The following is a 26,412-nucleotide window of genomic DNA, read 5'->3' on the forward strand; positions in this document are numbered from 1 at the left end:
TTATTCCTTTCTCCCTCATGTACTTGTCTAACTTTCCCTTTAATGCAACTACAGCATATCTCTCATATCCATATTCTCACCACTCTCTGGGTAGAGAAGTTTCTCTTCAATGTCTTATTTGATTTATTACTATTTTAAGATTATGGTGTGCCTATTTTTTTGACTCCCCTGCAAGTGGGAAACACCTTCTCTACATCTATCCAATCTAAACTCTTCATAATTGTGAAGACCACTGTCAGGTCAGCCTCCTCAGTTAGGGTTGCCAACTGTCATTAAATGTATTCCTGGAGGTTTCATCACATGACTTGCCCCCACGTTCCAGACATTTTCAGCCAACACATGCATCCTCGTGACACACTGCCTTCCTTCACCAATTGGAAAGCAAAAAGACTCATGACCCAACTGGATGATGCTTGACTGTCAGCCAAACAGCCTTTCCTTCCCACTCACACTCCACCATTTTCAATATTTTTATATCCGATAAAGAGATATGTTTGAAGAAAAATTTTAAAAGACTATCTTTTTTAATATCCCGATGATTTTTCTCCAGGATTGCACACAGCAATCTTCTTCTGTTCCTGGAGACTCCAGGCCAATCCTGGAGGGTTGGCAACCCTATATGCCAGAGTAAAAAATGCAGCCTGATCAACTTTTTGCTGGTAGTTACCTCTCAAATCTGGCATCGTGTAAATCTTTACTGCACCTTCTCCATTTCTTCAGTATCCTTTTCACATTATGGAGACCAGAACCATGCACAATTCTCCAAGTGTGCTCCAACCAGGGCTCAGTACAAAATTAACATAACTTCTCTGCTTTTCAATTCTATTCCACCTAATACCCCAGCAGTGGAAGTCCGGATTCTGTCCCGCCAAACCGTGGTTTGGTTATTGAGCTTGCTAACACTGGGTAAAGTTTTTTTTAAACTCAGGATGTGGGTGTCACTGGCTGGGCCAGCATTTATTGCCCATCCCTAATTGCCCTTGAGAAGGTGGTGGTGAGCTGCCTTCTTGAACCACTGCAGTCCATGTGGTGTCGGTACACTCACAGTGCTGTTCGGGTGGGAATTCCAAGAATTTGGCCCAGTGACAGTGAAGGAACGGCGATATAGTCCCGAGTCAGGATGGTGTGTGGCTTGGAGGGGAACTTCCAGGTGGTGGTGTTCCCATGCATCTGCTGCCCTTGTCCTTCTAGATGGTAGAGGTCACTGGTTTGTAAGGTGCTGTCTAGGGAACCTTGGTGTAGTGAATCTTGTAGATGGTACACAGTGCTACCACTGTGCGTTAGTGGTGGAGGGAGTGAACGTTTAAGGTGGTGGATGGGGTGCCAATCAAGTGGATTGCTTTGTCCTGGATGGTGTCAAGCTTCTTGATACTGTTGGAGCTGAACTCATCCAGGCAAGTGGACTAAAGTTATTGGAAAGGGGTGGGGGGGATGTCACCAGGCTCCCCCTACAGGTCACTCCAGGTGAACTTCTGGTGACCAGGTGGATTTTTCTGACAGTAACAATAAACAGTGTCAGTCTAGTGCCAACACGAGGGTTGGGCTGAATGCCAGCCTCTGTTTACACTGCTGACTGTGTTTTTCATGGCTCAATTTAAAATCTATAAACACCAAGTGGAAATATTTGTGATAATTTTGTGACATGGGTTAGAATCTTGCCTATTGCTGCTGTGCTAAAGTTTCTCAGATTTACTGTGTCTCACTCACTCTAATGGAGTTACTGTGTCTCACTCCCTCTAATGGAGTTACTGTGTCTCACTCACTCTAATGGAGTTACTGTGTCTCACTCCCTCTAATGGAGTTACTGTATCTCACTCACTCTAATGGAGTTACTGTGTCTCACTCACTCTAATGGAGTTACTGTGTCTCACTCCCTGACTAATGGAGTTACTGTGTCTCACTCCCTCACTAATGGAGTTACTGTGTCTCCCTCCCTCACTAATGGAGTTACTGTGTCTCCCTCCCTCACTAATGGAGTTACTGTGTCTCACTCCCTCACTAATGGAGTTACTGTGTCTCCCTCCCTCACTAATGGAGTTACTGTGTCTCCCTCCCTCACTAATGAAGTTACTGTGTCTCACTCCCTCACTAATGGAGTTACTGTGTCTCACTCCCTCACTAATGGAGTTACTGTGTCTCACTCCCTCACTAATGGAGTTACTGTGTCTCACTCACTCTAATGGAGTTACTGTGTCTCACTCCCTCACTAATGGAGTTACTGTGTCTCACTCCCTCACTAATGGAGTTACTGTGTCTCACTCACTCTAATGGAGTTACTGTGTCTCACTCCCTCACTAATGGAATTACTGTGTCTCACTCACTCTAATGGAGTTACTGTGTCTCACTCACTCTAATGGAGTTACTGTGTCTCACTCCCTCACTAATGGAGTTACTGTGTCTCACTCACTCACTAATGGAGTTACTGTATCTCACTCCCTCACTAATGGAGTTACTGTGTCTCACTCACTCTAATGGAGTTACTGTGTCTCACTCCCTCACTAGTGGAGTTACTGTGTCTCACTCACTCACTAATGGAGTTACTGTGTCTCACTCACTCTAATGGAGTTACTGTGTCTCACTCCCTCACTAATGGAGTTACTGTGTCTCACTCACTCTAATGGAGTTACTGTGTCTCACTCACTCTAATGGAGTTACTGTGTCTCACTCCCTCACTAATGGAGTTACTGTGTCTCACTCACTCACTAATGGAGTTACTGTATCTCACTCCCTCACTAATGGAGTTACTGTGTCTCACTCACTCTAATGGAGTTACTGTGTCTCACTCCCTCACTAATGGAGTTACTGTGTCTCACTCACTCTAATGGAGTTACTGTGTCTCACTCCCTCACTAATGGAGTTACTGTGTCTCACTCCCTCACTAATGGAGTTACTGTGTCTCACTCCCTCACTAATGGAGTTACTGTGTCTCACTCCCTCATTAATGGAGTTACTGTGTCTCACTCCCTCACTAATGGAGTTACTGTGTCTCACTCCCTCACTAATGGAGTTACTGTGTCTCACTCCCTCACTAATGGAGTTACTGTGTCTCACTCTCTCACTAATGGAGTTACTGTGTCTCACTCCCTCACTAATGGAGTTACTGTGTCTCACTCCCTCACTAATGGAGTTACTGTGTCTCACTCCCTCACTAATGGAGTTACTGTGTCTCACTCCCTCACTAATGGAGTTACTGTGTCTCGCTCCCTCACTAATGGAGTTACTGTGTCTCCCTCCCTCACTAATGGAGTTAGTGTCCCCATTCTCTCTAGCCGAGTTTCTGTGTATCACTCTCTCTCTAAAGCAGTTATGGTGTCTCACTTTCTCTCAAACAGTGTGAATGTGTATCTCTCTAATGGAGTTTGTATGTATCACTCTCTCTGACAGTTAGTGTTCTCCAATCTCATTCACGTTTCCCTTTCTCCAATTACAGAGCTCCTGGGCTCCACAAAGAGGCTGAATGTTAATTACCAGGATTCAGACGGGTGAGTACCAACAACATCCTGTTTACATTAACCCTGTCATCCCTCAGTGCCATAAATCAACCTGTGCTGCGGGTTAAGAGAAAGCCCCAAGTAACTGTTTCAACCTCTTTAAACAGCCCATGCTGGTTATCTGGAGAGGGCATCATCTTTATTTGAGGAAAGCTTGTCAGACCGTTTTCCTAGTATTTGTTTACATGGAACAAGGTGGTGATACCGGCTGGGCTGACTCCACTCCATAGAAATAGAACGAGCTGTTAGAATTGGAACATGACCTTATGTTACACAATCCCTGAGAAGTCAGTTTGGCTCTGACTTTGAAATAGCCGTGACTCCGAGGCTTCAGTATGCAAGACAAAAGTGTTCAAAATAGGGACATTAGAGACAGACGCAAATAGGCCATTCAGCCCCTCGAGTCTGCTCCTGTTCAATTCGATCATGGCTGATCTGCATCTCACCTACATTTACCCACCTTTGTTCCAAATCTCTTAATATCCATAACCAACAAAAACTATCCCTCTCAGTCTCAAAATCTCCAACTGACTGCCCCCCTCCCCCCGACCCTGCCAACATCCACAGCCTTTTGGGGCAATAGTTTTGCTGGCCGCTATATTTACTGGAGGTACCCAGGCTACCAATGAAATCAAGTCAAACTACTGGACATGACTCTGAAAGCTTCAAAACAGAGCTGCTGGAAATAAACAGCAGGCTTATCGATTATCTGAAAAGAGGATGTTTTTGTGTCCTGTCTAAGACAGGTTATGATGAAGGGTTGACATGTGGAACATGAACCTGTCTATTTGATGTTGAAGACCTCCTGTGTAGCTCCAGCATTTTCAGGTTTTTTAACAGTTTACTTCATGTCAGGAGCTGAATACAGTGATCCAGTTGATGAATCGCTTTTCTTGAAGTTTGCTGGCCAATGCTCCCTCTAAATTATATTCAGAGTGTGCGGGCGATTAGATCAGGTGCATGGCTCTTTGTGTGTGGCCTGCATGGGGACTTTTGGCTTGCTACCTGGCCATGCCGTTTAAAGGGAACATTCGTGCTGATACAGGGGAGGGATACAGTTCCCCATGTGCTGGCTGCCAACCATTACCTTGGCCGAATAGGCCACCCTCCATGTGTGAGCTCCAACTACAACGTTTAACAGAATATTCAACCATGAGGGCATTGCAATGGAGCTACTCCTCATCCGATTCTCACACACCTTGGCCTTCCAGCAGCATAAAAGTCAAAGGCAGGGCTATAGCTGTTTACTTTATTACTGCACTCTTCCTCCATGGTGCTTTCCTGTGCCATGGGCCTTGGCCATTCAGTGGGCCTCTCAACAATATACCAAGAATTTAATATTGACGTCACATGAGCAGTTGTTTCCCCATTGTTACCGAAGCTGCAGATTCCACCAAGGCATTTTCGAGAACAGCTGTGGTAACGCTGGTTTTGTAACAAAACTAGGAGTTATAAATATGAGAGTCTGGGGAATTCAGGCAAAACCTTTTTTTACTTGTACACGGGATGTGGGCGTCGCTGGCTGGGCCAGCTTTTATTGCCCACCCCTAATAGCCCTTGGGATGGTGGGGGTGAGCTGCCTTCTTGAATCGCTGCAGTCCATGTAGTGTAGGTACACCCACACTGCTGTTAGGAAGAGAGTCCCAGGATTTTGACCCAGCGACAGTGAAGGAACGGCGATATATTTCCAAGTCAGGATGGAAAGTGACTTGGGGGGGGGATCTTCCAGGTGGTGATGTTCCCATCTATCTGCTGCCCTTGTCCCTCTAGGTGGTAGAGGTCATGGGTTTGGAAGGTGTAGTCGAAGGAAATTTCTTTATTCAGGGAGCGGTGAAAATGTGGAACTCGCTACCACATAGAATAATTGAGACAATTTGTACTGATGCATTATGAGGAAGCTTAATAATGGAGAAAGGAATAGAAGGGTGTGTTGATAGGGTGAGGTGAATTAGAGTACCGCAGTGAAGCTTTAACTCCAGGACAGATAAGTTGGGCTGAATGGCCTGTTTCTGTGCTGTATTTCTATTTAGTTCTATATAATTCAGTAAACTACAGTTAATTTTTCTGTGTCCTTACTGGCCAGGGTGTTGCCCCTGCCTAATCTAACTCCCCCCTGTCACAGACGGGTAGATCCAGCCCCAAAGAGGGATTGCATTGCGTTTATTTTAAAACCCATGGCCACTGTTTCTTGGTTTCTGCCGGGTTGATGCTCAAAAAGGAGGGTCGCGCAGCAGAAATGGATCTCGGAGGCGTTGTTGCCTCTAAGCTGCACGGTTGCACAGCAGACTGAAAGTTCCCATGCAGGCCATTGCAAACGTTGGTCCCTTGAAGTTACCGCACATGCATGGCTGTGGGAAAGAATTTAAAGAGCCGGCACAATTGAATGAATCAGGCGCCCGTTACACAGAGGTGGAGACCTGTCTCTCCCCAGCTAAGAGCTGCCAGCTGTCTGTCAGCCTCTTCAGGCTGATAGGTTGGAAGTGGGAATGACCCAGTGAGCGGGAGACACTTGCCTGGAGGTCCGCTGGCTGCTTTTTCACAGCAGCTCCTGTGTCCTTTGGCTGCATGTCCAGTTTCCAAGTTTCACTGCAGATTTATGAATGAACAGTGGGGAAATTTCCTAGGTGACTATTCAGTTAGTTATGGGACAGCTGCCGAACAAATCATTCGTATGTCTGGATGCCTGTCTGCATGACTCACAGTGGAGCGGGCTGCAGGTTGGGAGAGACTAGATGGAGTAGTGGCTCTTACTAATCTCTCTGTTATGGGGCCTGAGAGATGAGTCAGTGCTGGGAGACAGGGTGGAGGGTAAAAGGAAACTTAGTGGCCTTTTATCTTATTTAGTGGCTGTGTGTCTGATTGCAACCCCCACCCCCCCTCCCAGAGAACAGAGGAGGGAGTAAGAGCAGGTTGTGTGCTATTTCAGGATATGGGAGTGCACTGATAGGGAAGAGAGGACCCATGAGTGGGCTGGGTGCAAGTTTAAGAACATAAGAAATGGGCACAGGAGTAGATCATGGTAGAACTTGTTCTGCCATTCAGAATCTTGAATGTTTCAAAGAGATCACCTTCATTCCTCTACACCCCAGAGCGCTTACTCAGCCTCTCATCATAGGACAACCCTCTCATCCCAGGGACCAATCTACTGAGCTTTTGTTGTACTGCCTCCAATGCAAGTACGTCCTTCCTTAAATATAGAGAAAAAAGCTGCGCACAGTATTCCACGTGTGGTCTCAGCAAAGCTCTGTAGAATTGTAACAAGACTTCTTTTTCCTTGTACTCCAATCTCCCTTGCAATGAAGGCCAATATGCCATTTGCCTTCATAAGTGCTTGCTGTATCTACATGCTAACTTTGTGTTCTTTGTTTGAGGACATCCAAGTCTCTTCTTAATAACAGATTCCAGCATTTTTCCAATGACTGATCTCAAGCTAACTGGCCTGTTGTTCCCTGATTTCTCTCTCCCTCCTTTCTTGAATAGCATTGTTCTATTTTCTAATTTCCAATCTGCTGGCACCACTCTAGAGTCTACCCACTCTATCTGACTTCTCTTCTCAGCCCTCTCATCCTGGACCATCTCAGCATTTCCTCACTTCAGTGTTTGGAATGGACTTCGGCCACATCATATTCTATTGCCATAGGTTTGAGAGTCACCCAGTAACAAAGCACAGAAGCACTGTCCAATCGGCACATCGAGCTCCAGCACACTCCTATCCTCCCTCGAAGGTGGTGGGCTATCATGTGGCGTCTGCCGTTTGGTGCTTTGCCCAAGTGGCTGCTCTTTTGTATTAGCCTAGACTACGAGTGTAGATCTTTCACTTGTGGGCCTCAGCAGACTTGTTTCCCGGTGTTTTGCTGAATCTCCTACATAACTGTGGGATTAAGAACATTCGGTGCTGAACCCCCCACCTTTCTTGCTCTCCAACTAATAAAGGCAAAGGTAAAAAAAGACTTGCATTTATAGAGCACCGTTATAACCTCAGGATATCCCAAAGCGCTTTTAAAAAGAAAGACTTGCATTTATATAGCGCTTTCCAAGAGATCATATGTCTCAAAGTGCTTTACACACAATAAAGTTTTTGAAGTGTAGTCACTGTTGTAATGTCGGAAATGCAGCAGCCAATTTGCACACAGCAAACTCCCCACAAACTGCCGTATGATAATGACCAGATAATCTATTTTGTTTTGTGATGTTGATTGAGGGGTAAATATTGGACAGGTTACGAGGGATAATTCCCCTGTTCTTCTTCAAAATAGTGCGAAGGGATCTTTTCCATCCACCTGAGTCAGGTAGATAGGGCCTCACTTTAACGTCTCACCTGAAAGACAGCACCTCTGACAGCATCAGCCTTGATTTTTGTCCTCAAGCCCTGGTGTGGCACTTGAACCTGGAACATTGTGATTCAGAGGCAAGTGCGCTACCAACTGAGCCACAGATGACCCAACAATGAAGTACTTTTGAAGTATGTAGGCTGTTGTAACGTAGGAAATGTCCCATCGAATTTGTACACAGGAAACACCCACAAACAGCAATGTGATGATGATCAGATAATCTGTTTCCGTGATGTTGGTTGAAGGGCAAATATTTTCCAGGACCCAGGGAGAACTCTCTGCTCTTTTTTGAAATAGTGTCATGGGATCTTATGCGTGCCAGGGAGAGGGGGGGTGCAGATGGTTCCAAACACCAGGGCCTGTGGGCTGGGTGGGGGGTGGGGGCCCTGCATTGGTTTGGAAACAGGCTCCAGACTGAGCAGCAGGCCTGAAAGATCGGCTTTTCAAAAAAAATTGGAGCCATCAGCCTGACAGTTCTGATTTTTTTAAGCCAGACTTTCAGGTCAGTTTCACTGATGGTAACTGTTCATACGAACTGCTGCTGCTTCTGACCTTCGGGCAGCTTCGTGGTTCCGTTTTTTTTAAAAGCCCGCCAGAAGATCATGAAGCTGCCCAATGGTTGGAAGCAGCAGCAGTTCTCATTGGCAGCTACTGTCAGGCAAGTGTTCACGTTTGAATATTGGCATGAAAAATGGTCAGCCCCTACAATCATTTCAGAGCTAATTGGATGCTGTGTGGGGAGTGGTGGGATGGGATTGTGGTGAGATGCTATGGTGGGCTGTTTGGGGTGTGGGGATTGATGAGGGGTGGTGGGATGAGAGGGCGGAGACGGGGGGGTTGGGGTGAGGGGGTCTAGGGTGGGTTGTCTGGGTGTGGGGGGGCCAGGCGACAGCTGGGGTGAAGAGTTGAGAAATGTGGACAGGGGGGCGCGGGGCATGTGGGTGGGTTGGCAGGGGTGGTGGTTGGAATAGGGGATTAGGGTTGGGAGGGTCACTTTTAAGGTTTAGTACCACAAAATTAAAGACTGTATGCTTCTCCAAATTCTCTTTTGAATTTAAACCAACATATAAGTAGCAGCATAAATTTTCATTATGATCTCAAGTACACACAATTCAGATGACATACTTTGTTGATGTACCAGAGGCTTGAAAATCTTGGGCCTCAGCAAATAAATGTAATAAAATAAAAACCAGGAGTTGGCTATCTATCGCCCGTTATATTACCCTTGCAAAGTCTGGGAATGAAATCCCTATTTGTCACTAGGAGATTGCTTAAAGGAAGGTTTTACAAATCTCTGCTTCATCCTCGGTTTACCCAAGGTGGTCTGAAAACTCACAGTGCCCAATGCAACGTATATGATAGTTTCTGGGGGGAGTTTCTGGGGGGGAGGGGAAACAATCCAGTTCTTGAGTTAAGGCTGTCCCGAATTTATGTACCATTCTTCTTTGAAAAATTCAGAACAACAATTCAATCTATATTTTTCATGAGCTGCTGATAGATGTCTGGTTGACGATTCATGGTGATAGTGTTATTAGCTTTAAAAAAGCAGATGCCATTTATGGTATTTTGTGGGTTGGTGCCAGAGAAGTCAGAAAGGTAAGGTTTTATGAGCTATAGAGTTGAATTGTTTTATAAATGTAATAATTTTGTTGTAGCCACCTTCCTAACATCAGTTGATTGCTCTGTGATTAAATTATCCTTATAGACTCAGCATTGGACCTCCAATTTCACCATTGCTGCAGCCACTCTACTTATTGCATGCAGGTGTAATGAAAGAAATTCAAAACCTAAATTATACAGCATCTTTCACAATGTCCCAAATTGCTTTATAGCCAGTTAAATACTTTTGAATTGTAGTCACTGGTATAATGTAGGCAATGTTATCAAATGGCGGAGCAGGCTTGAGGGGCCAAATGGGTTACTCCTGCTCCTAATATGTATGTTGATATGCCATTTGGATGGATGAGATGAGCTGGGCTAGATAGCCTTTGTCATTCATAATTATCTTGCGAACAGAGGGTAGAATCATGGCTGGAGTTCTGTTTATTTTGATGCTAATGGAAGTTTACTGAGCAGGCCATTTGGGGTGAGATTGCCAGGACAGAAGTATGTAATGGGCTCATAGTGAATCAGTAACCTGTTTTACACTGCACGTGATTCTCAAGAATCTTTTCCATCGACTTCAATCTTGTCCTTTTGTCTAATCACCTACTAGCCCACTCTATCTTAATGCTTTTTATGAGATTTTTTAAGTATTGAAATTTTGTGATTAAGTTGTGTTGCATAGTAGGTATTGAAAATATATTATAGTGAGAAGCAGCAATCAGCAGAGTCTTCAGACTTGCTGATGAAGAAAACGCAGATACAACTGTGAACCATTCAGTCTTTGTCCTCTGGCCTCATAAAAACTTGCACAAAAGCACCTGAGGGCTCCAATGCTTCTCACTGACAGTGACAACCTATGTTGCATCATTCCACTTTGTTGCTCAGAAGTCATTTGATCTTTCCCTTTGAGATTACCAATAAAAGAGAATCCAGTTGCTTGTATGAAATAATTATAATATAATAATTATATTGAATAATTTCATACATCCAGGTAGGAGAAAGTCTTCTACTTCTTCAGCAGAATGGAAAAGATCTTGTGCAGTTTATCTGGGTTGCAAGTATTGAATCTTTACCCCAAATACCCCAAATTTACTGTCACCATTCCATAAGGTGCAATGTGCAGAACATGTTAATGAGGGCTGAGGCAGTCACAGAAATCAGTGTTATCACCTGCATAGTGTTATAAATAACTGATGGGATATTTACTTGTCAGATTAACAATATTGCATGATGCTGTTAAAGTAAAACTTGTACTCATTGGTTTATTTGATGGTCACAGCGGGACTACCTATAGGGTACACACAAACTAACACAGCAATATATAGTTGCTGCTCTTAATATTAATGACCCATGCTGCATGTATAATCAGCTGATATTTGTAACCAAATGCCAACAATGGCCGTTATCATTTTATTAGGATTTTTCTGTGATTGCTTGGTGAATCTGGAAAGGGGGTAAAAATATCATGCATGATTGAGGGGGAGGGTTAAAGTGGGAAGGGGGGGAGGAATAAGGGTCCAGAGAAAGGAGAATCACCAGGGCCTATGATTTCTCCTGCTGGCCCTGTTTCCAAATACAAGTGTCAAAGGCAACAAACAGTAATTAATTGGCCATTAAGTCTTTTGGATGTCCTGTATATTGAGACGTTATATCGCTATATATATGTGTAAAAAGAGTTCTTTCTTTTGGCTTGCCCTGAACCTGATGGACAGCTTGTCATAGCGCGAGGTTGTTTACACATGTTGGTGAGGTGATGAGACAGTGTTGCCCATCTGTGAACTCCTGCACACGATTCTTGCCCTGAAGAGACTGAGTCAGATTTGAAAATATTTAACCAAAACACGCAGTCCGCGGGTCAATTGACAATGTTTAAGCTGAGTCTCGAGTCTGTTCCTGCTCGCTGTATAGAGGTGAATGAATAACAAACTTTTAGGAAGCTTGGTGTCATGAGTTAGGAATCCTGGCAATTTTATACTGGCAGGGTAAGGCAATGAATGCAATTGTACAGTGATGTCTCCCTGATTTAGGGTCCTAAACTACTCTCTATCTCCTGCCAGAGCCCATATTTGACCTTAATAGTTCAGCTCTTGTAACCATTGAAAGAAAAATCACAGATGCCCACAGTTCATGAATGACTGTGTCGCGCAGTACAGTAATTGATGACCACCATCCCCAGCATTCATCTCTGGTTTGACCATTCAGTTCCCAGCATACACCTGACTTACAGCCAGTGGCTCGGTGGTAACATTCTTGCCTCTGATTCACGAGGTTGTGGGTCCAAATCCTATTCTTGAGTATAGAGGCTTGAGTGCACAATCCAGGCTGACACTCCAGTGTGGGAGTGCTGCACTGTCAGAAGTGTTGTCTTTTGGATAAAACATTAAACTGAGTCCTCATTCACCTTCTCAGGAGACGTAGAAGATCACATGACACTTTTTGAAGGAGATTGAGGTGATTTCTGCTCAAGTTGTTGCCAATATTTATCCCTTAATCAATATCAGTAAAACAGATCATCTAATCATTTATATCCTTGTTTGTGGGATCTTATTGTGCACATGTTGGCTGCAATGGTTACAGCAGTAGCTCCATTTCAAAATATACTTCATTGGCTGTAAAGCACTTTTGGACATCCTGAAAAAAAGAAAGACTTGCATTTGTACAGTGCTTTTCATGACCACCGGACATCTCAAAGCACTTTACAGCCAATGAAATACTTTCTGAAGTGCAGTCACAGTTTAATGTAGGAAACACCATGGCCATCATACACAAAGCAAATTCCCCAAAACAGCAGTGTGATAGTGATCAGAGAATCTGTTTTGGAGTTGTTTTTTGAGGGACAATTATTGACCAGTACACTGGGGTTAACTCCCCTCCTTTTCTTCGAAATAGTGCCATGGGACCTTATCAGGCAGATGGGGCCTCATTTTAACATCTCATCAGAAAGATGGAATCTCTGTCAGTGCACTTAGTACCGCACTGGAGTATCAGATTTGATTTTTGTACTCAAGCCCTGGACCTTTGCGATTCAAGAGGTCAGAGTGCTACCAACTGAGGCATGGCTGAGATTGTGAAAGATGTTACAGAAACGCAGGTCTTTAATCCTCACATTGACCAATCAGCTTTCAATAGCCTGTGGTGACCAGCACTGAATATTGAACTTATAAAATAAGGAAGTTTATTTTTTAACTGAAATCGAATTAAATTGAAGTTTAAAAGCAGACGTTTGGACTTATTGGATATTGTCCGTCAACTGCAGGCAATTCTACTGGCACCGTGTGGGAGATGCTTCAAAATGAGAAAGATCTGACTGAGAAGGTTAAAGAGAGGCTAATGGAGTTGTTCAAAATTTTGAGGGACTTTAATAAGTGGAGATAAACTATCTTGGTTGGCCGGTGAGCCAGCTACTCGAGGCCCAACATTTAAGGTCATGACCAAAAGAACAATGGGCAAAGTTTGAGGTGGTAATTTTTTAATATACAGTGAACTGTTAAGACAGGGATTGTCCAAACAGAAACAGTGAAGGGGGCAGAATATGATAGCTTTAAAAAGAAGAATTTTAAAAATAACAATTGAATAGACATGGGGTGGGAGGTGGGGGGGTGAGTGGAGAGTAGGGGATTGGACCAAATGGCCTCCTTCTGTGTTGCAGGATTTCATGATTCTAGAACCAACTGAGCAATGGGTTGTTTACGGATATGTAGTCGGGAATTTTTTAGGCTTTTTTTTTAATCTCTATCAGACTTTAGATATCAGTTAAAGCAAATGATGTGGGCCATAGTCAGGCTGTGGCTTGTAGAGTGGAATTTGAAGCAGTTCACACTGAACAGCACAAGCCAGGACAGCAACATAATGGAGCTCCTTTATTCAAGTTAATATCTCAATGGGGCCTAAGGGCTGTGTGTTTTTACAGTGTGGTGAAGTTATCCTTCTGACAGCTGTCAGTGTGGTGCTGGAGAAGTGTGATATTTCAAGTGAGTGCGAGAGAGCTAAACAAACAACACTTTACTGACACAGCTCTCACCGGGTGGGTGCAAATTCTCATGATGTGAATATGCAAGGCACTGGAAGTAAGTTCACCTCAGCGGATGTGGTTCATCAGACCCTGGACTGAAGGAAGAAGGGGGGAATAGCCAGTGTGTTCCCACTGCTAATCACTGTCGGAAAGTGAAGTATTGGTCTGTTTACAGTTGTGGAGGACCGATGTACAAAACAGCAATAAAACAGCATAGAAACATTCAGCATATAATCATTAAAGTTCAGGCTTCATAGATCAAAATATTATACATGATCTAAATATGAAAATCTGGTTTTAACATACTTTATAAAACCGTTATTATTTTATGTACTCACCAGTTCTTTACATCATCTGAGCTGCACCAGCTTATGGACCTTGGTGAGGAAGCAGTGGAAGAGCAGGTTGAGGGTCTTGAGATAGCTGATTCAGGAGCCTGGGTTATTCTGTAGCACCAGGGTGACGGTTTGGCTCAGATGGGCCACAGCCCAGCAGTGGAGGCATCGCTCTGCTGGGTTCATGATGGGGCCAGCCTTCAAGAGTTAGCGAAGCGGCCCCAGCCCAGAGAAAGAAAGACTGAGAGACCAGCAAGGGAGGGGCAGGGCCAGACACTGCCTGGGCCTCAGTGACAGTACGGGGGGTTGTTTTGGAAGAGGGGGAGAAATGTGCCCCCATTCATTCTATGACTCCAGTTGGGGTCACAGCCCACAGTTTAGGAACTGCTGCCCAAAGCACTGGGATTTCTGCTCTGAACCTTTTTGCCTTCCTCTCCTTCTCCTTTAAGAGCTCCTGAAAACCTGTTTGACCAAGCTTTTGGTCACTTGTTCTAATATCTCCTTGTATTCCTTAGTATTTATTTCTGTCTGGCAGTACTCCTGTGAAACGCCTTGAAACCTTTTACTACTTTAAGGATGGCGCGTAAATACAGGCTATTAAATTGTTGACTGAAGCTGCACTGATAAATTATGAATGGGGGGGTTTTATGTATGTTTTGGGAGGTGGGTGACACTAGCATGGAGCATTTGGACTGCAGCAGTTCAAGAAGGCAGCTCACAGCCACCTTCTCCAGGACAATTAGGGATGGGCAATAAATACTGGCTTAGACAGTATGCCCACATCTTATGAATGAATAAAAAAAATTATTGGCCATCTCTGGTGGCCTGGAGGGCATCAGGAGTCAACTACTTTGTGTAGGCCTGGAGTCCTATGTAGGACCAGACTAGGTCAGCTGGCATGTCACTTCCCTGAAGGACAAAAATGAACCTGTTGCCTTTTTACAAGGATCAGTAACCAGAGAACAAAGATTTTTTTATTCATTCAAAGGATGTGGGCTTCACTGGCTGGGCCAACATTTATTGCCCATCCCTAGTTGCCCTTGAGAAGGTGGTGGTGAGCTGCCTTCCTGAACCACTGCAGTCCATGTGGTGTAGGTACACCCACAGTGCTGTTAGGGAGGGAGTTCCAGGATTTTGACCCAGCGACAGTGAAGAAACGGTGATATATTTCCAAGTCAGGATGGTGAGTGACTTGGAGGGGAACTACCAGGTGACGGTGTTCCCATCTATCTGCAGCCCTTGTCCCTCTAGATGGTAGTGGTCGTGGGTTTGGATGGTGCTGTCTAAGGAGACTTGGTGAATTCCTGCAGTGCATCTTGTAGATGGTACACGCTGCTGCTACTTTGCGTCGGTGGTGGAGGGAGTGAATGTTTGTGGATGTGGTGCCAATCAAGTGGGCTGCTTTGTCTTGGATGGTGTCAAGCTTCTTGAGTGTTGCAGGAGCTGCACACATCCAGGCAAGTGGGGAGTATTCCATCACACATCTGACTTGTGCCTTGTAGATGGTGGACAGGCTTTGGGGAGTCAGGGGGTGGATTACTCATCGCATGATTCCTAGCCTCTGAACTGCTTTTGTAGCCACAGCATTTATATGGCTAGTCCAGTTCAGTTTCTGGTCAATGGTAACCCCCAGGATGTTGATAGTGGGGGATTCAGGGATGGTAATGCCATTGAACATAAAGGGGCGACAGTTGGGTTCTCTCTTGTTGGAGATGGTCATTGCCTGGCACTTGTGTGACGCAAATGTTACTTGCCACTTGTCAGCCCAAGCCTGGATATTGTCCAGGTCTTGCTGCATTTGGACATGGACGGCTTCAGTATCTGAGGAGTTGCGAATGGTGCAGAACATTGTATAATCATCAGCGAACATCCCCATTCTGACCTTATGATGGAAGGAAGGTCATTGATAAAGCAGCTGAAATGGTTGGGCCCAGGACACTACCCTGAGGAACTCCTACATGATGTCCTGGAGCTGAGATGATTGAGCTCCAACAACCACAACCATCTTCCTTTGTGCTAGGTATGATTCCAACCAGCGGAGAGTTTTCCCCCAATTCCCATTGACTCCAGTTTTGCTAGGGCTCCTTGTTGCCACACTCAGTCAAATGCTGCCTTGATGCCAAGGGCAGTCAATCTCACCTCACCTCGGGAGTTCAGCTCTTTTGTCCATGTTTGAACTAAGGCTGTAATGAGGTCAGGAGCTGAGTGGCCCTGGTGGAACCCAAACTGGGCGTCAGTCAGCAGGTTATTGTTAAGTAAGTGCCGCTTGATAGCATTGTTGATGACCCCTTCCATTACTTTAATGATGATGGAGAGTAGATTGATGAGGCAGTAATTGATTGGGTTGGATTTATCCTGCTTTTTGTGTACAGGATACACCTGGGCAATTTTCCACATAGTTGGGTAGATGCCAGTGTTGTATCTGTACTGGAACAACTTGGCTAGGGGTGCAGCAAGTTCTGGAGCATAAGTCTTCAGTACTATTAAGATAAATGACAAAAAAAGGACCAGGAGAATTTTTTTTACGCAGTTAGTTATTATGATCTGGAATGAAGGTGTCAGGATGGGGGGAGCTTGGGAGGGGGGAATGAAGGTGTAGGGGGGCGAAGTTGGGAGAGGGGAAAGAAGGTGTCGGGGGATGAGGTTGGGAGGAGGGGGTAATGGGGGAGAAGATGGCAACTGGGGATGTAGGTGTAAGGAGGTTGCAGAGTAAAAGGGAAGGAGTTTGAAGGGGGGAAAGAGTGCAGGGAGGGGAAGAAGTCCAGGGGGAGGAAGGTGTGCGGAGTGGGGAGGGAGTCCAAGGGGGAGGAAGGAGTGCGGAAGGGGACAGTGTAAGGGTGGAGGAAGAAGTAAGGGTGGAAGAAAAAGTCGGGAAGGGGGAAGAAGTAAAGCTGGAGGAGGAAGTGAGGGTGTCTGAGGGAGTCAGGAAGGGGGAAAGGGTAAGCCTGGAGGAAGAATTGAGGCTGGAGGAAGAGGTAAGGCTGGAGGAAGGAGTCAGGAGGGGGAAGGATTAAGGGTGGCTGAAGAAGTAAGGGTGTCTGAGGGAGTCAGGAAGGGGGAGGGACTGAGCGGGGAGAGAGTCTGGGGGTGGGGTGAGAGGACTGGGTGGTGGGAGAAGGAGTTCTGGGGAGAAAGGGGTCCAGAGGTGGGAAGGGGTCCAGACGGAGGGGAAGGGGTCAGAGGGATGTCCAGGTGAATGTGCAAGGGAGGGGTCTGATGAGTCCATCACTGCCTCCTGGGGAGCGAACTGAGGGTGGGCGTGGAGCGAGGAAATGGTGAGAATGACCGAGGGCAGAGTGAGGCGGTAGGGTGGGAGGGTGAGGGTTCTATAGTAGTGATAGAAGGGATGGCGAGGGTGGTTTGTAGAGGGATTCGGAGTCGGACACAGACCCTGGGGGTGGGAAGGAGGAGGTCGGGGAGGTGAATGTGGATGGAGGTGGGATTTTCTGGAAGGAGGGGAACGTGCACATTCACCCGGGCATCTCCAAAGGAAAAGGGTTGTGGCTGGTAGGTTATGGAGGGGAGGTGGAAGGTAATGCCAGAGGGGTCAACTGTGATGGGGGAAAGGAAATGGGTGACTGGGGGAGGGAAAAAGATGGGGGAGTTGACGAAAAAGCGCATCCGGATCATGCTGTCTAAATCGAAAGTGAAACAGGAGTCGTGGTGGGAGAGGTGCTGTATGGGAGTGTGATCATTGGGTGGGCGGAGATGCGGGTCGGCTCAGATGGACAACTGAAAGCGAACCCCAGCAGGCAGCATTCAAAATGCTCAGGACGTTGAGGTGAGTGTGATACAGGAAGGATCCATGTGTGTGGGAGAGTGCTTGTACGAGGCTCCGAAAGGTCCTGCCCCACACACACTTCTCCCTCCAGAATCACCGGTTGGCCGGCTGCTCCCTCTTCGCTGACAGAGGACAAGGTTGAGGGGCTCACAGGCAAAGGGAACTCGGGAGCAGACAGCCTTTGCGATTCCTGAGTGGCTGATCCAGAGGTGTCCAGCTGCCGCTTCTCCTCCCTTTGGGTACCATGGGGCCCTGGCCTGACTCCCTGAGGGGAAGGACCACCTGGAGGGGCATCGAGGTGCCCCGTTTCCCTCTCGCATTACCAACCATGGCTGGAGCCCACATCTCCACGTTCTGCTGGACCAGGGTCTCCATGGCATCTGCCATCCTCCCCATGGAGATGTCCATGTACGCACATGTGGGCACCACTTTATCAAAGAGCAGGTAGACAGACTCCTCCAACTCAAGTGCCACGCTGCTGAGGGCTTCCAACTGCTCTGCGTGATGTTCCCATGCCTCCTGCTGACTCTCCACAATGAGTTGAAAGGGCAAATCCAGAGGCTCGCCATCTGACTCAGACCTCTCAGATGCCTCTTCCCCATCAGTCCTCCGGGTGCCGGGGAGCTCGCGTGAGCCTGCTTCCTGCTGCTGTGGACGTGTGTCCGTGAGGTGGCCACCAGATTGTGAACCTGAGCCTGCACTAGATCTAAGTCCCACCGAGGTGTGTCTCTCTGCGCTGGTGGAGGGTGTGGGTAAGCGCTGTGATGGGTCCTCCAGGCTGTTTATTTCCAGCTCTTCAATGGAGGAGGTGTCCTCTTAGTCGGAGGTGAGGACATGGATGGAGCTGAGGGACTGGCTGGCTGAGGGTGTTGGTCACTTGGCAGAGCTCCCTGTGAACCAAAGTTGTGACAATTAGTGCATGGCAGCAGAGTCAAAAACAGGAGAGGGAGCACTCACAGTTGTGTTGAGAGAGGGATGATGTGGTGCAGGATCCTCATGAGGGTGTTCACCGCCGACCTCACCGTCACTGCAGGCACGGTCCACATCCTCACCAGTTAGCGTGATGGCGCGTTCCTCAAAGTGAGTGAGGGGCCTAATGTGGGCCACTCCACCTCCAGTCCCTGCTGATGTGAGCAGGCTTCTCCTGCAATAAAACAGGTAGAGTGTGAGCAGGATACATGGCACTGTGTGGAATGTTTGTGTGGTGAGCAGAGACATGGACAGGATGAGGACGTGGACTCAAGAGGATATGAGCCTGATGGAGATGTGAGGGTGTGTGTGAGAGTTAATGCTGTTGTCCCTTGAGGTGTGGGATCACTGTGGATATGTGATGGGTTTGTGAGTGTGTGAGTTGAGAGTGATGAGAAGATTGAGTTACCCTGGCGGAACAGATGAGACCATTCATCCTGTCGCGGCACTGGGTGGCTGTCCTCTTTTGCGGGGCATTGGCACTGACCACTGTTGCCACCGCCTCCCATGCTGGATTGATGATGCCACTGCCCCTCCTGCGGTCAGGGCGGGGGTAGAGGACATCACGGTGGGCCTCCACAGCATCCAAAAGGCGCTCGAAGGATACGTCACTGAACCTGGGGGCTGCTGTTTTGTTGCCTTTCAGGGCCTTCCTATCTTCTGTGCAGTAGCTGTGGGCTGGAAGCACTGAGAGGTGTGCGCACGGCTGGACTTTAAATATGGCGCCCGGCGTGATGAAGCGGCGAGGTGGTGGTGTGGCGAACGAATGAGAGCCCGCCTGCCATGAAAATGGCATGCTTCCCGGGAATGCATAATTAATGCAGCGGGTTTGGGATGATACAGTATGAAAAGCCGCCATTGCAGCTGGCGGGTAAAACAATATTTACCCGCTCACTACCGCATTTAGTGCTAATCTGGGATGTTTCCGCCGTTATGTGGATTGTTCCCCCTGCACCAACAGCAACAGGTAAATAATGGTGTTTGAAGGCTGTGGTTTTGGCTCTTTGACCTCCTCTCCCTCTCAGTGCCTGAGGCTGACACTCTATCTGTTCCTGTCAGATTAGAGTGGGCCGGAGGGACGGAGGGCGAGTGTGTGAGGTGGAGTAAAGCCAAGGAAAATGTTAACCGGGTGTGGCGTGAGTTCATTCTTGCTGTTGGCAGTGCTGCTTACGAAGGAGCATAGGCTTCTTGGTTTGTTCTCAGTCGCGTTGGTCACACCACCTCGTGATCATGATCCCAGTCCTGCTGAAGCTGGGCTAAAGGTTACCAGAGACCTGTACCGTTATGGAGCCACAGGCAGGCATTGCGGATATAGAGGGGGCTCTGTGTTCCACCTTATGTCATACAGTTGGTATTGGAAGTGTCTGCCATGGCTCAGTGAGTAACACTTTTGCCTGTGTGTCAAACGCTTGTGGATTCAAGTCTCACTCCAGAGACCTGAGTCCAAAATTCAGGCTGACACTCCAGTGCAGTACTGAAGGAGTGCTGCATCGGTGGTCTTTCAGATGAATCATTGAACCGTGGCCCTGTCTGCTCTCTCAGGTAAAGAGAAAATTTATCGTGCCACTATAAAGGGTGGGAGAGTTCTCCCCACTGCCCCCGACCCAGGGTCCTTGGCCAATAGTTATCCCTCATATTGTGAGATTGATGTTTGTGAGACCTTGTTGTACACAAATTGTTTTCCACATTTTCTACATTACAACAGTGATAACACATCAAACAAGTAATTCATTGGCTCTAAAACACTTTAGAACAGACAGACCATGAAAGATGAGATAGCAAGTTCCTCTGTTTGTCTTTGTGTCTGTCTTTATTATTTTTTTCTCTCTCTTTTTCTCTCCCTCCACCTCTCGTTTTATCTCTCTCTTTCTCACTTCCTATTACTCTCAATCACTTTGTTACTTTCTGTCACTGTTTCATTATTTTGTTCACTTTTTTTACCCTTCCTTCCCCCTTCCCTTTCTCTCCTCCCTCTCTCTTTCTCCATAGCACCGACAGCTCTCATGGTGATGAGGTAATGGGAAATGTTCCTACTCCCTCTCCCCCTGTCTGTTTCTCTTTTCTCTGTGCTTTTCTTTGACGGAAGGAGTGTGTATTCAAGGACTCCTGTATCTGTTTAGTTCCCAGCCCTCTGGCTGACAGTTGAACCTTTGAGGACAGAGCTGGGGCTGTGAGAAGCCCCTGTCAGAACAATGGACGGCATTTATCCATCTCATTGCAGCTCCAGACTCAGTCTCCAAGCTCAAGTCCAGGGATGAAAGTATCAAAGGTGAAGAGACAGGGAGGGAGGGACCATGGTCTGTGAGTGACAGCCCGGGACTCTTCTTCCTGATGCCAACATCCATACAAAGAATTTAATGAAGTGTTAAAGAAAAGAAACAGAATTAGCGGTAAAAATTGACCACAATCTCTGAAATCCTGTTAATCTTTTGCAGCGCTAACCGAGTTTGAGAATCAGAAAGGATGCAATATTATTCAGCAGGTGACGAACAGGTTTCAACCTGTAAAGTCCCTAAAAATGAATCAAATGGGTCGTTTACCTATGGGCAAGTTCAGTGAAAGAGATTCCATTCAAGCCCTCCTCGCAAACTGGCCTCACCATCATGACATTATGGTGGGGAAGGCGCACTAATGAGAAGGACCCCTTTGTGGCCAACTGCTGGACTAGCATTATGTCAATTAGCTGAACAAAGATCCAGGAACAAATATAGGATCATACTGGTGTGTGTGGGTCCGTATGACACCACGCAGCTCATTTACCCACTGAGGCAATGGACAAGGTTAATCATTTAATATTTATATTCGACCTCGTCAGGAGTGTTGTAAATAAAGCACCATGGGGTGATTTATTTAATTAAAGGTGCTATAGATGGGGAGACGGTAGCACAGTAGTAATGTCACTGGGCCCGTAACCCAGGGACATGGATTCAAATTCCACCAGAGTGGCTAATAATTCTAGGATTGAAAGCTAGTCTCAGGAATGGTGACTGCGAAACTATCATCGGTTGTTGTAAAAACTCATCTGGTTGCCCAATGTCTTTGGGGGAGATAGTGGCGTAGTGGTAATGTCACTGGGCTAGTAATTCAAAGGCCCAGGCTAATGCTCTGGGGGGCATGGGGGTCAAATCCCACCTTGACAGCTAGTGGAATTTAAATTTGATTAATAAAATCTGGAATAGTCTCAGTGATGGTGACCATGAAGGGGCATAGGTTTAAGGTAAGGAGCAGGAGGTTTAGAGGAGATTTGAGCAAAAATATTTTCACCCAGAGAATGGTTGGAACCTGGAACATACTGCCTGAGGGGGTGGTAGAGACAGGAGCCCTCACAATATTTAAGAAGTCTTTAGATGAGCACTTGAAACGCCATAGCATTCGGGGTTACAGGCAAAGTGCTGGAAAATGGGATTAGAATAGATAGGTGCTTGATGGCCATGCCAGCACAGCTGGACACGATGGGCTGAAGGGCCTGTTTCTGTGCTGTATAACTCTATGACTGTATAAAATATCATCGATTATGATAAAACCCCATCTCATTTACTAATGCCCTGTAGGGAAGGAAATCTGCCAAATTTACCTGGTCTGGCCTACATGTGACTCCAGACCCACAGCAATGTGATTGACTCTTAACTGCCCCCTGAAATGGCCCAGCAAGCCACTCAGTTCAAGGGCAATTAGGAATGGGCAATAAATGCTGGCTGTGCCAAAGATGCCTACATCTCATGAAAGAATTTTTAAAAAATTGTTGTTAAACTCTTGGAGATTGAGAAATGCTGTTCAACTTCACTGTTTCATCATTCATTCACCTAACTGGAGGAAAAAAAAGAAAGATCTGTACACTTTTAAACAGCCTCAGGACATCCCAAAGCAAACAGCCACTGAAGTACTTTTGATGTGTAGTCATTGTTGTAATGTTGGAAATGAGGCAGGTAAGTTGCACACAAACAGCAGTGTGATAAGTTAGGTGTTGGTTTAGAGTTGCATATTGGCCAGGATACCAGGGAGAACTTCTCTGCTCTTCCAGTCGTGCTACAGAACTTCCACCTGAGAGGGTAAGCGGGACCTCGGATGGACAACTCTTCTGAAAGATGGGGACAGTACAGCTTTGCCTCAGTGTAGTACTAAAGTGTCAGCTTCGATTAAAATGCTTTTGTCTCTGAAATGAAACTTGAACCCAAAGCCCTCTGACTCAGAGCCAAGAGTTCTGTCACTGAGCCACAACTGACACTCGAAAGAAACAGCTGGTCAGTTGGGATGTGGAGGGTAATGTTTTGAGCCTCACCAGACGGAACTATTGGTTAAAGATAGGTTCATGACATGATACCCTTATTTCTCCAATGTATGCTCAACACTGGAATTAGGGTCTCTCGAATTCACCAAATTGGCGATTCTGGGAAACTTGCAGGTCACTTTTAATATTCATTCCTAACCAGTCAGTGCATCCAGTCAACAAGAAGAACAGAGAGGTCAAGATTTGCAGGAATGGGGTCAATTATACACTGTGTCTGTAGCAGAGTAACAGAGATGTCCCACCTTTATGAGAAATTGGAAGTCAGGGTAATAAGACATCACCTCATGTATAATGAGTGTTGAAAAAAAAGAAGTAACTGCATTGTTTTAAATGCTAAGCAGGCTACACCGATACCTCCTGTAATGCTTGGACCTTCTTATGGCCCAGCATGGAGCCTGCATTGGATCTTGGTGCTGTTGAGCCAAAATCCTGAGATAGCCTGGCAGCACCGCACCCCACCCTCCACCACAAAAATCAGACATCAGAGTGCAGGCAAGTCCACAATTTATTGGGGAACTTGTGATGGGCAGAAACCTGGCCGATCTCAGCCCACCTTCTGGCAGGGATTATACCAAAGTTCCACAACCAACTCCTCCTTGTCCCCTCATAGACCAGAATTTCCTTTTTCAGTCAACAGATAAATGTTGTTTATTTGGTCTAGCATCAGCGTGAACTTGCCATATCAACACAAACAAATTCTTCTCTATTAAACGCCAAAGAAAACATGCCGCAAGGGCTTGGCAAGAGCTGCACCCAGTGCTTGGGGCAGCTATGTGACAAGGAACAAAAATCACTGCACTTATTAGATGCGTAGAAGCATTTCACAAGGAAGGAATAAGAACAGACATGACTTGGGAGACGGAATTGCTGGTGGGATAATTGCCTATTACAACCTGGGGTTACAATTCAGTTAAGATAAGGCAAGAAGCCTTAAAGGACTTGGTTTGGAATCAAGCAGGAACCACAGGGATAGGCTAGATGCTAGTGCAGTAATTAAGGTTTGGATGAAACATGCAAGTTGTATATTTTTGGCTGGTCGCCTTCTGTGAGACTTTTGGACTTGTGGCTTTTGCGGTTTGCTGAATGTGAATGATGGGCCTATTTTCCGATAAACTTGTGCCTGTGCTGTACTTTTACATTGGTATGGGAGTGCTGGGTAGGATTATTAATTAAACAGAAAAATATACTGGGAGACATATGATTATCACATGACAGAAAATGGATGCGCAAAGTCAGGTTAATATAACGTCAAGATTTCCCACAGGACTGCAATCAGTAGAAATTGACGCATCAAAGAGGGCAATAGGACAGGTGCGGGGGAGGAAGTGGGAATGGACAATTATTGGAGGGCTATGGAGGGATTTGAGCACAAGGAGGAGAATTTTAAAATCAAAGTATTTGGTGCCTGGGAGCCAATGTAGTTCGGCGAGTATTAGGGTTATGAGAGGGTGGGAAATGTTGTAAGATAGGATATGCATTCCTCTGGACTTTGTAGCTTTCTGTTCTCACACACAAAATGTTCTCATACACAAAAAAAACTGCCAAATAATTTGAATTCCAAAATTGTATCATTTTAATGCCTTGAGTAGTTAGTCAAATGCTCTGGTAAAGGGGAGTCTCACCCACAGTGTCTGCTCCAAACTGCACAAGAAACATTAACAGCGTGGAAAGGCAGTTTGGTCCATTAATGTTGCTCTTTCTGCAAAGTTAGCTTTCCCATTAAGGTATCCAGTTGTATTTTGAATAACCTCAATGCTTTGTTTCCAAAGTTCCATCTGCACGATTAGTTCAAATGGTTCTTGTTCCTTCAAGAATAAAGATAATTCTCTTAATATCTGTTAGGAACATAGGAGCATAGGAACAGGAGAAGGCCATTAAGCCCGTCAAGTCTACTCAGCCATTCAATATGATCATGGCTGATCAAACACTTCAATGCCTTTTATCTACTCTATCCCCATAACCCTTTAAGTTATTGTTAATCAGAAATCTATCAATCTCTACCTTAAACATACTCAATGACTGAGCTTCCACGGCCCTCTGGGGTAGAGAATTCCAAAGTTCATGACCGCCTGAGTAAAAAAATTTCTCCTCATCTTGGCCCTAAGTGGCTTCCCCCTTATTTTGAAATTATTTCCCTTGGTTCTAGACTCCCCAACCAGGGGAAACATCTTACCTGCATCTACCCTGTCTATCCCTTTAAGTATTTTGTAGGTTTCAATGAGATCACCTCTCATTCTCGTTCCTCGAAGCTCTATAGAATACAGGCCCTGTTTGCCCAATCTCTCTTCATAAGACAGTCCCGCCTTCCCCGGAACAAGTCTGGTGAACCTTCGTTGCACTCCCTCTATGGCAATAATATCCTTTCTGAGGTAAGGGGACCAAAACTGCACACAATACTCCAGGTGTAGACTAGCAAACTTCTATACAATTGAAGCAAGACTTTACTACTCCTGTACCCAAATCCTCGATGTTTACACTAACGTTTCACTAATTTCCATTGATGCCCTTTGAAGTAATATTCTTAGTTTATTTTACATACACAATTTAACATGCTCTATGATTTGATGGCATTCCCTTCTTAATCACCTTTTCTTCTTCAATGTTCAACTTTTCTATCCTTCAGGTTAAAATAGAGGGAGTGTCTAAAGAGAGACTCTCTTTTAAAGAGAGGGTCACTATACTTTGTCCTTGTTCAATGATATGATGCTGCCCCTCCCCGATGATGTTGAGGGGGGAGGGGGTTTAAAAATTTAAAAACAGGGAAACATATCCCCAACCTGCTTTGTACACTGTAGTAATATGCCTTTAAGGGATTACAGCATGACATCACTAGAAAGAAGTGTGTAATGCGATCCAGTTTTAGTTTCACTCTTGCTTTTCAGCAGAGCACACAGCTGCTGCTGGTGTCTTCAAGCTTTATATCCATGTATATCCGCTCATATGTGCCTAGAATTAATAAATGAACCCACAACATGTTTACCCAATCCCTTATGAGTGATTAATGCTTTATATCATTATTAAAACACAGCATGTGGTGGTGCAGCAGTGGTTCCTCCTAAATGACACAGCCTTGCAGCAAGGTTTAGTACAGGTACGAATGACATGGTGAACAGTTTTAGATCATGCTACATGGCATGAAACAACCCTCGACATTCTGGTCAGACTGCAACGAAGCCATAGCGTCAGAGAGTGTTGAAATCACAGTGTAGTGACTGCACAGGAAAGCCCTGAAGATACAGTGCTGGGATAGTGCTCAGATAAAGAGCTGGCAAACAGACGGCTCCCTCATGGTGAGATTGCAGTGCATAGCCTGTCAGTTCAGTGAGTGGGACAGTGTGTCAAGAGGACCAGCGCTGGGTTAGCTCAGTTGGGAAAGGCGAGTGACCAGGGTGTGGGCTGGATCATTCGTGAGCAAGGGAGAGTGAAAAAAAACACCCAAAAAAACTCATAAAAATCGGGCCAGAGAAGGTTGCGATTTTAACAGGCAGATCTTTGGAAAAGTGCGCACATGGGCTACAGTGACACTCATCCTAGGTGCTATAGCAGAAGGAAAGTCAAAGGGATATTGTCAGAATGTTCACAAAATTCCCCAGTTTGAAT

The 26,412-nt window shown here is 45.8% G+C and overlaps 1 protein-coding gene across 3 annotated transcripts in view; it reads left to right on the plus strand.

Moving 5' to 3' along the window:
* The window catches only part of caskin2b (CASK interacting protein 2b), a 421,869-nt gene that overhangs the window by 275,417 nt on the left and 120,040 nt on the right, over nt 1–26,412 (plus strand). For all 3 annotated transcript variants that reach the window (XM_078570791.1, XM_078570794.1, XM_078570793.1), the window contains one exon: nt 3,431–3,482. In XM_078570791.1, coding sequence (XP_078426917.1) covers nt 3,431–3,482 — 52 coding nt within the window. The remainder of the gene's footprint in view (nt 1–3,430; nt 3,483–26,412) is intronic.

The sequence above is a fragment of the Cetorhinus maximus genome, chromosome 24 (assembly GCF_964194155.1).
Source record: "Cetorhinus maximus chromosome 24, sCetMax3.hap1.1, whole genome shotgun sequence".
Lineage (NCBI taxonomy): Eukaryota > Metazoa > Chordata > Chondrichthyes > Lamniformes > Cetorhinidae > Cetorhinus > Cetorhinus maximus.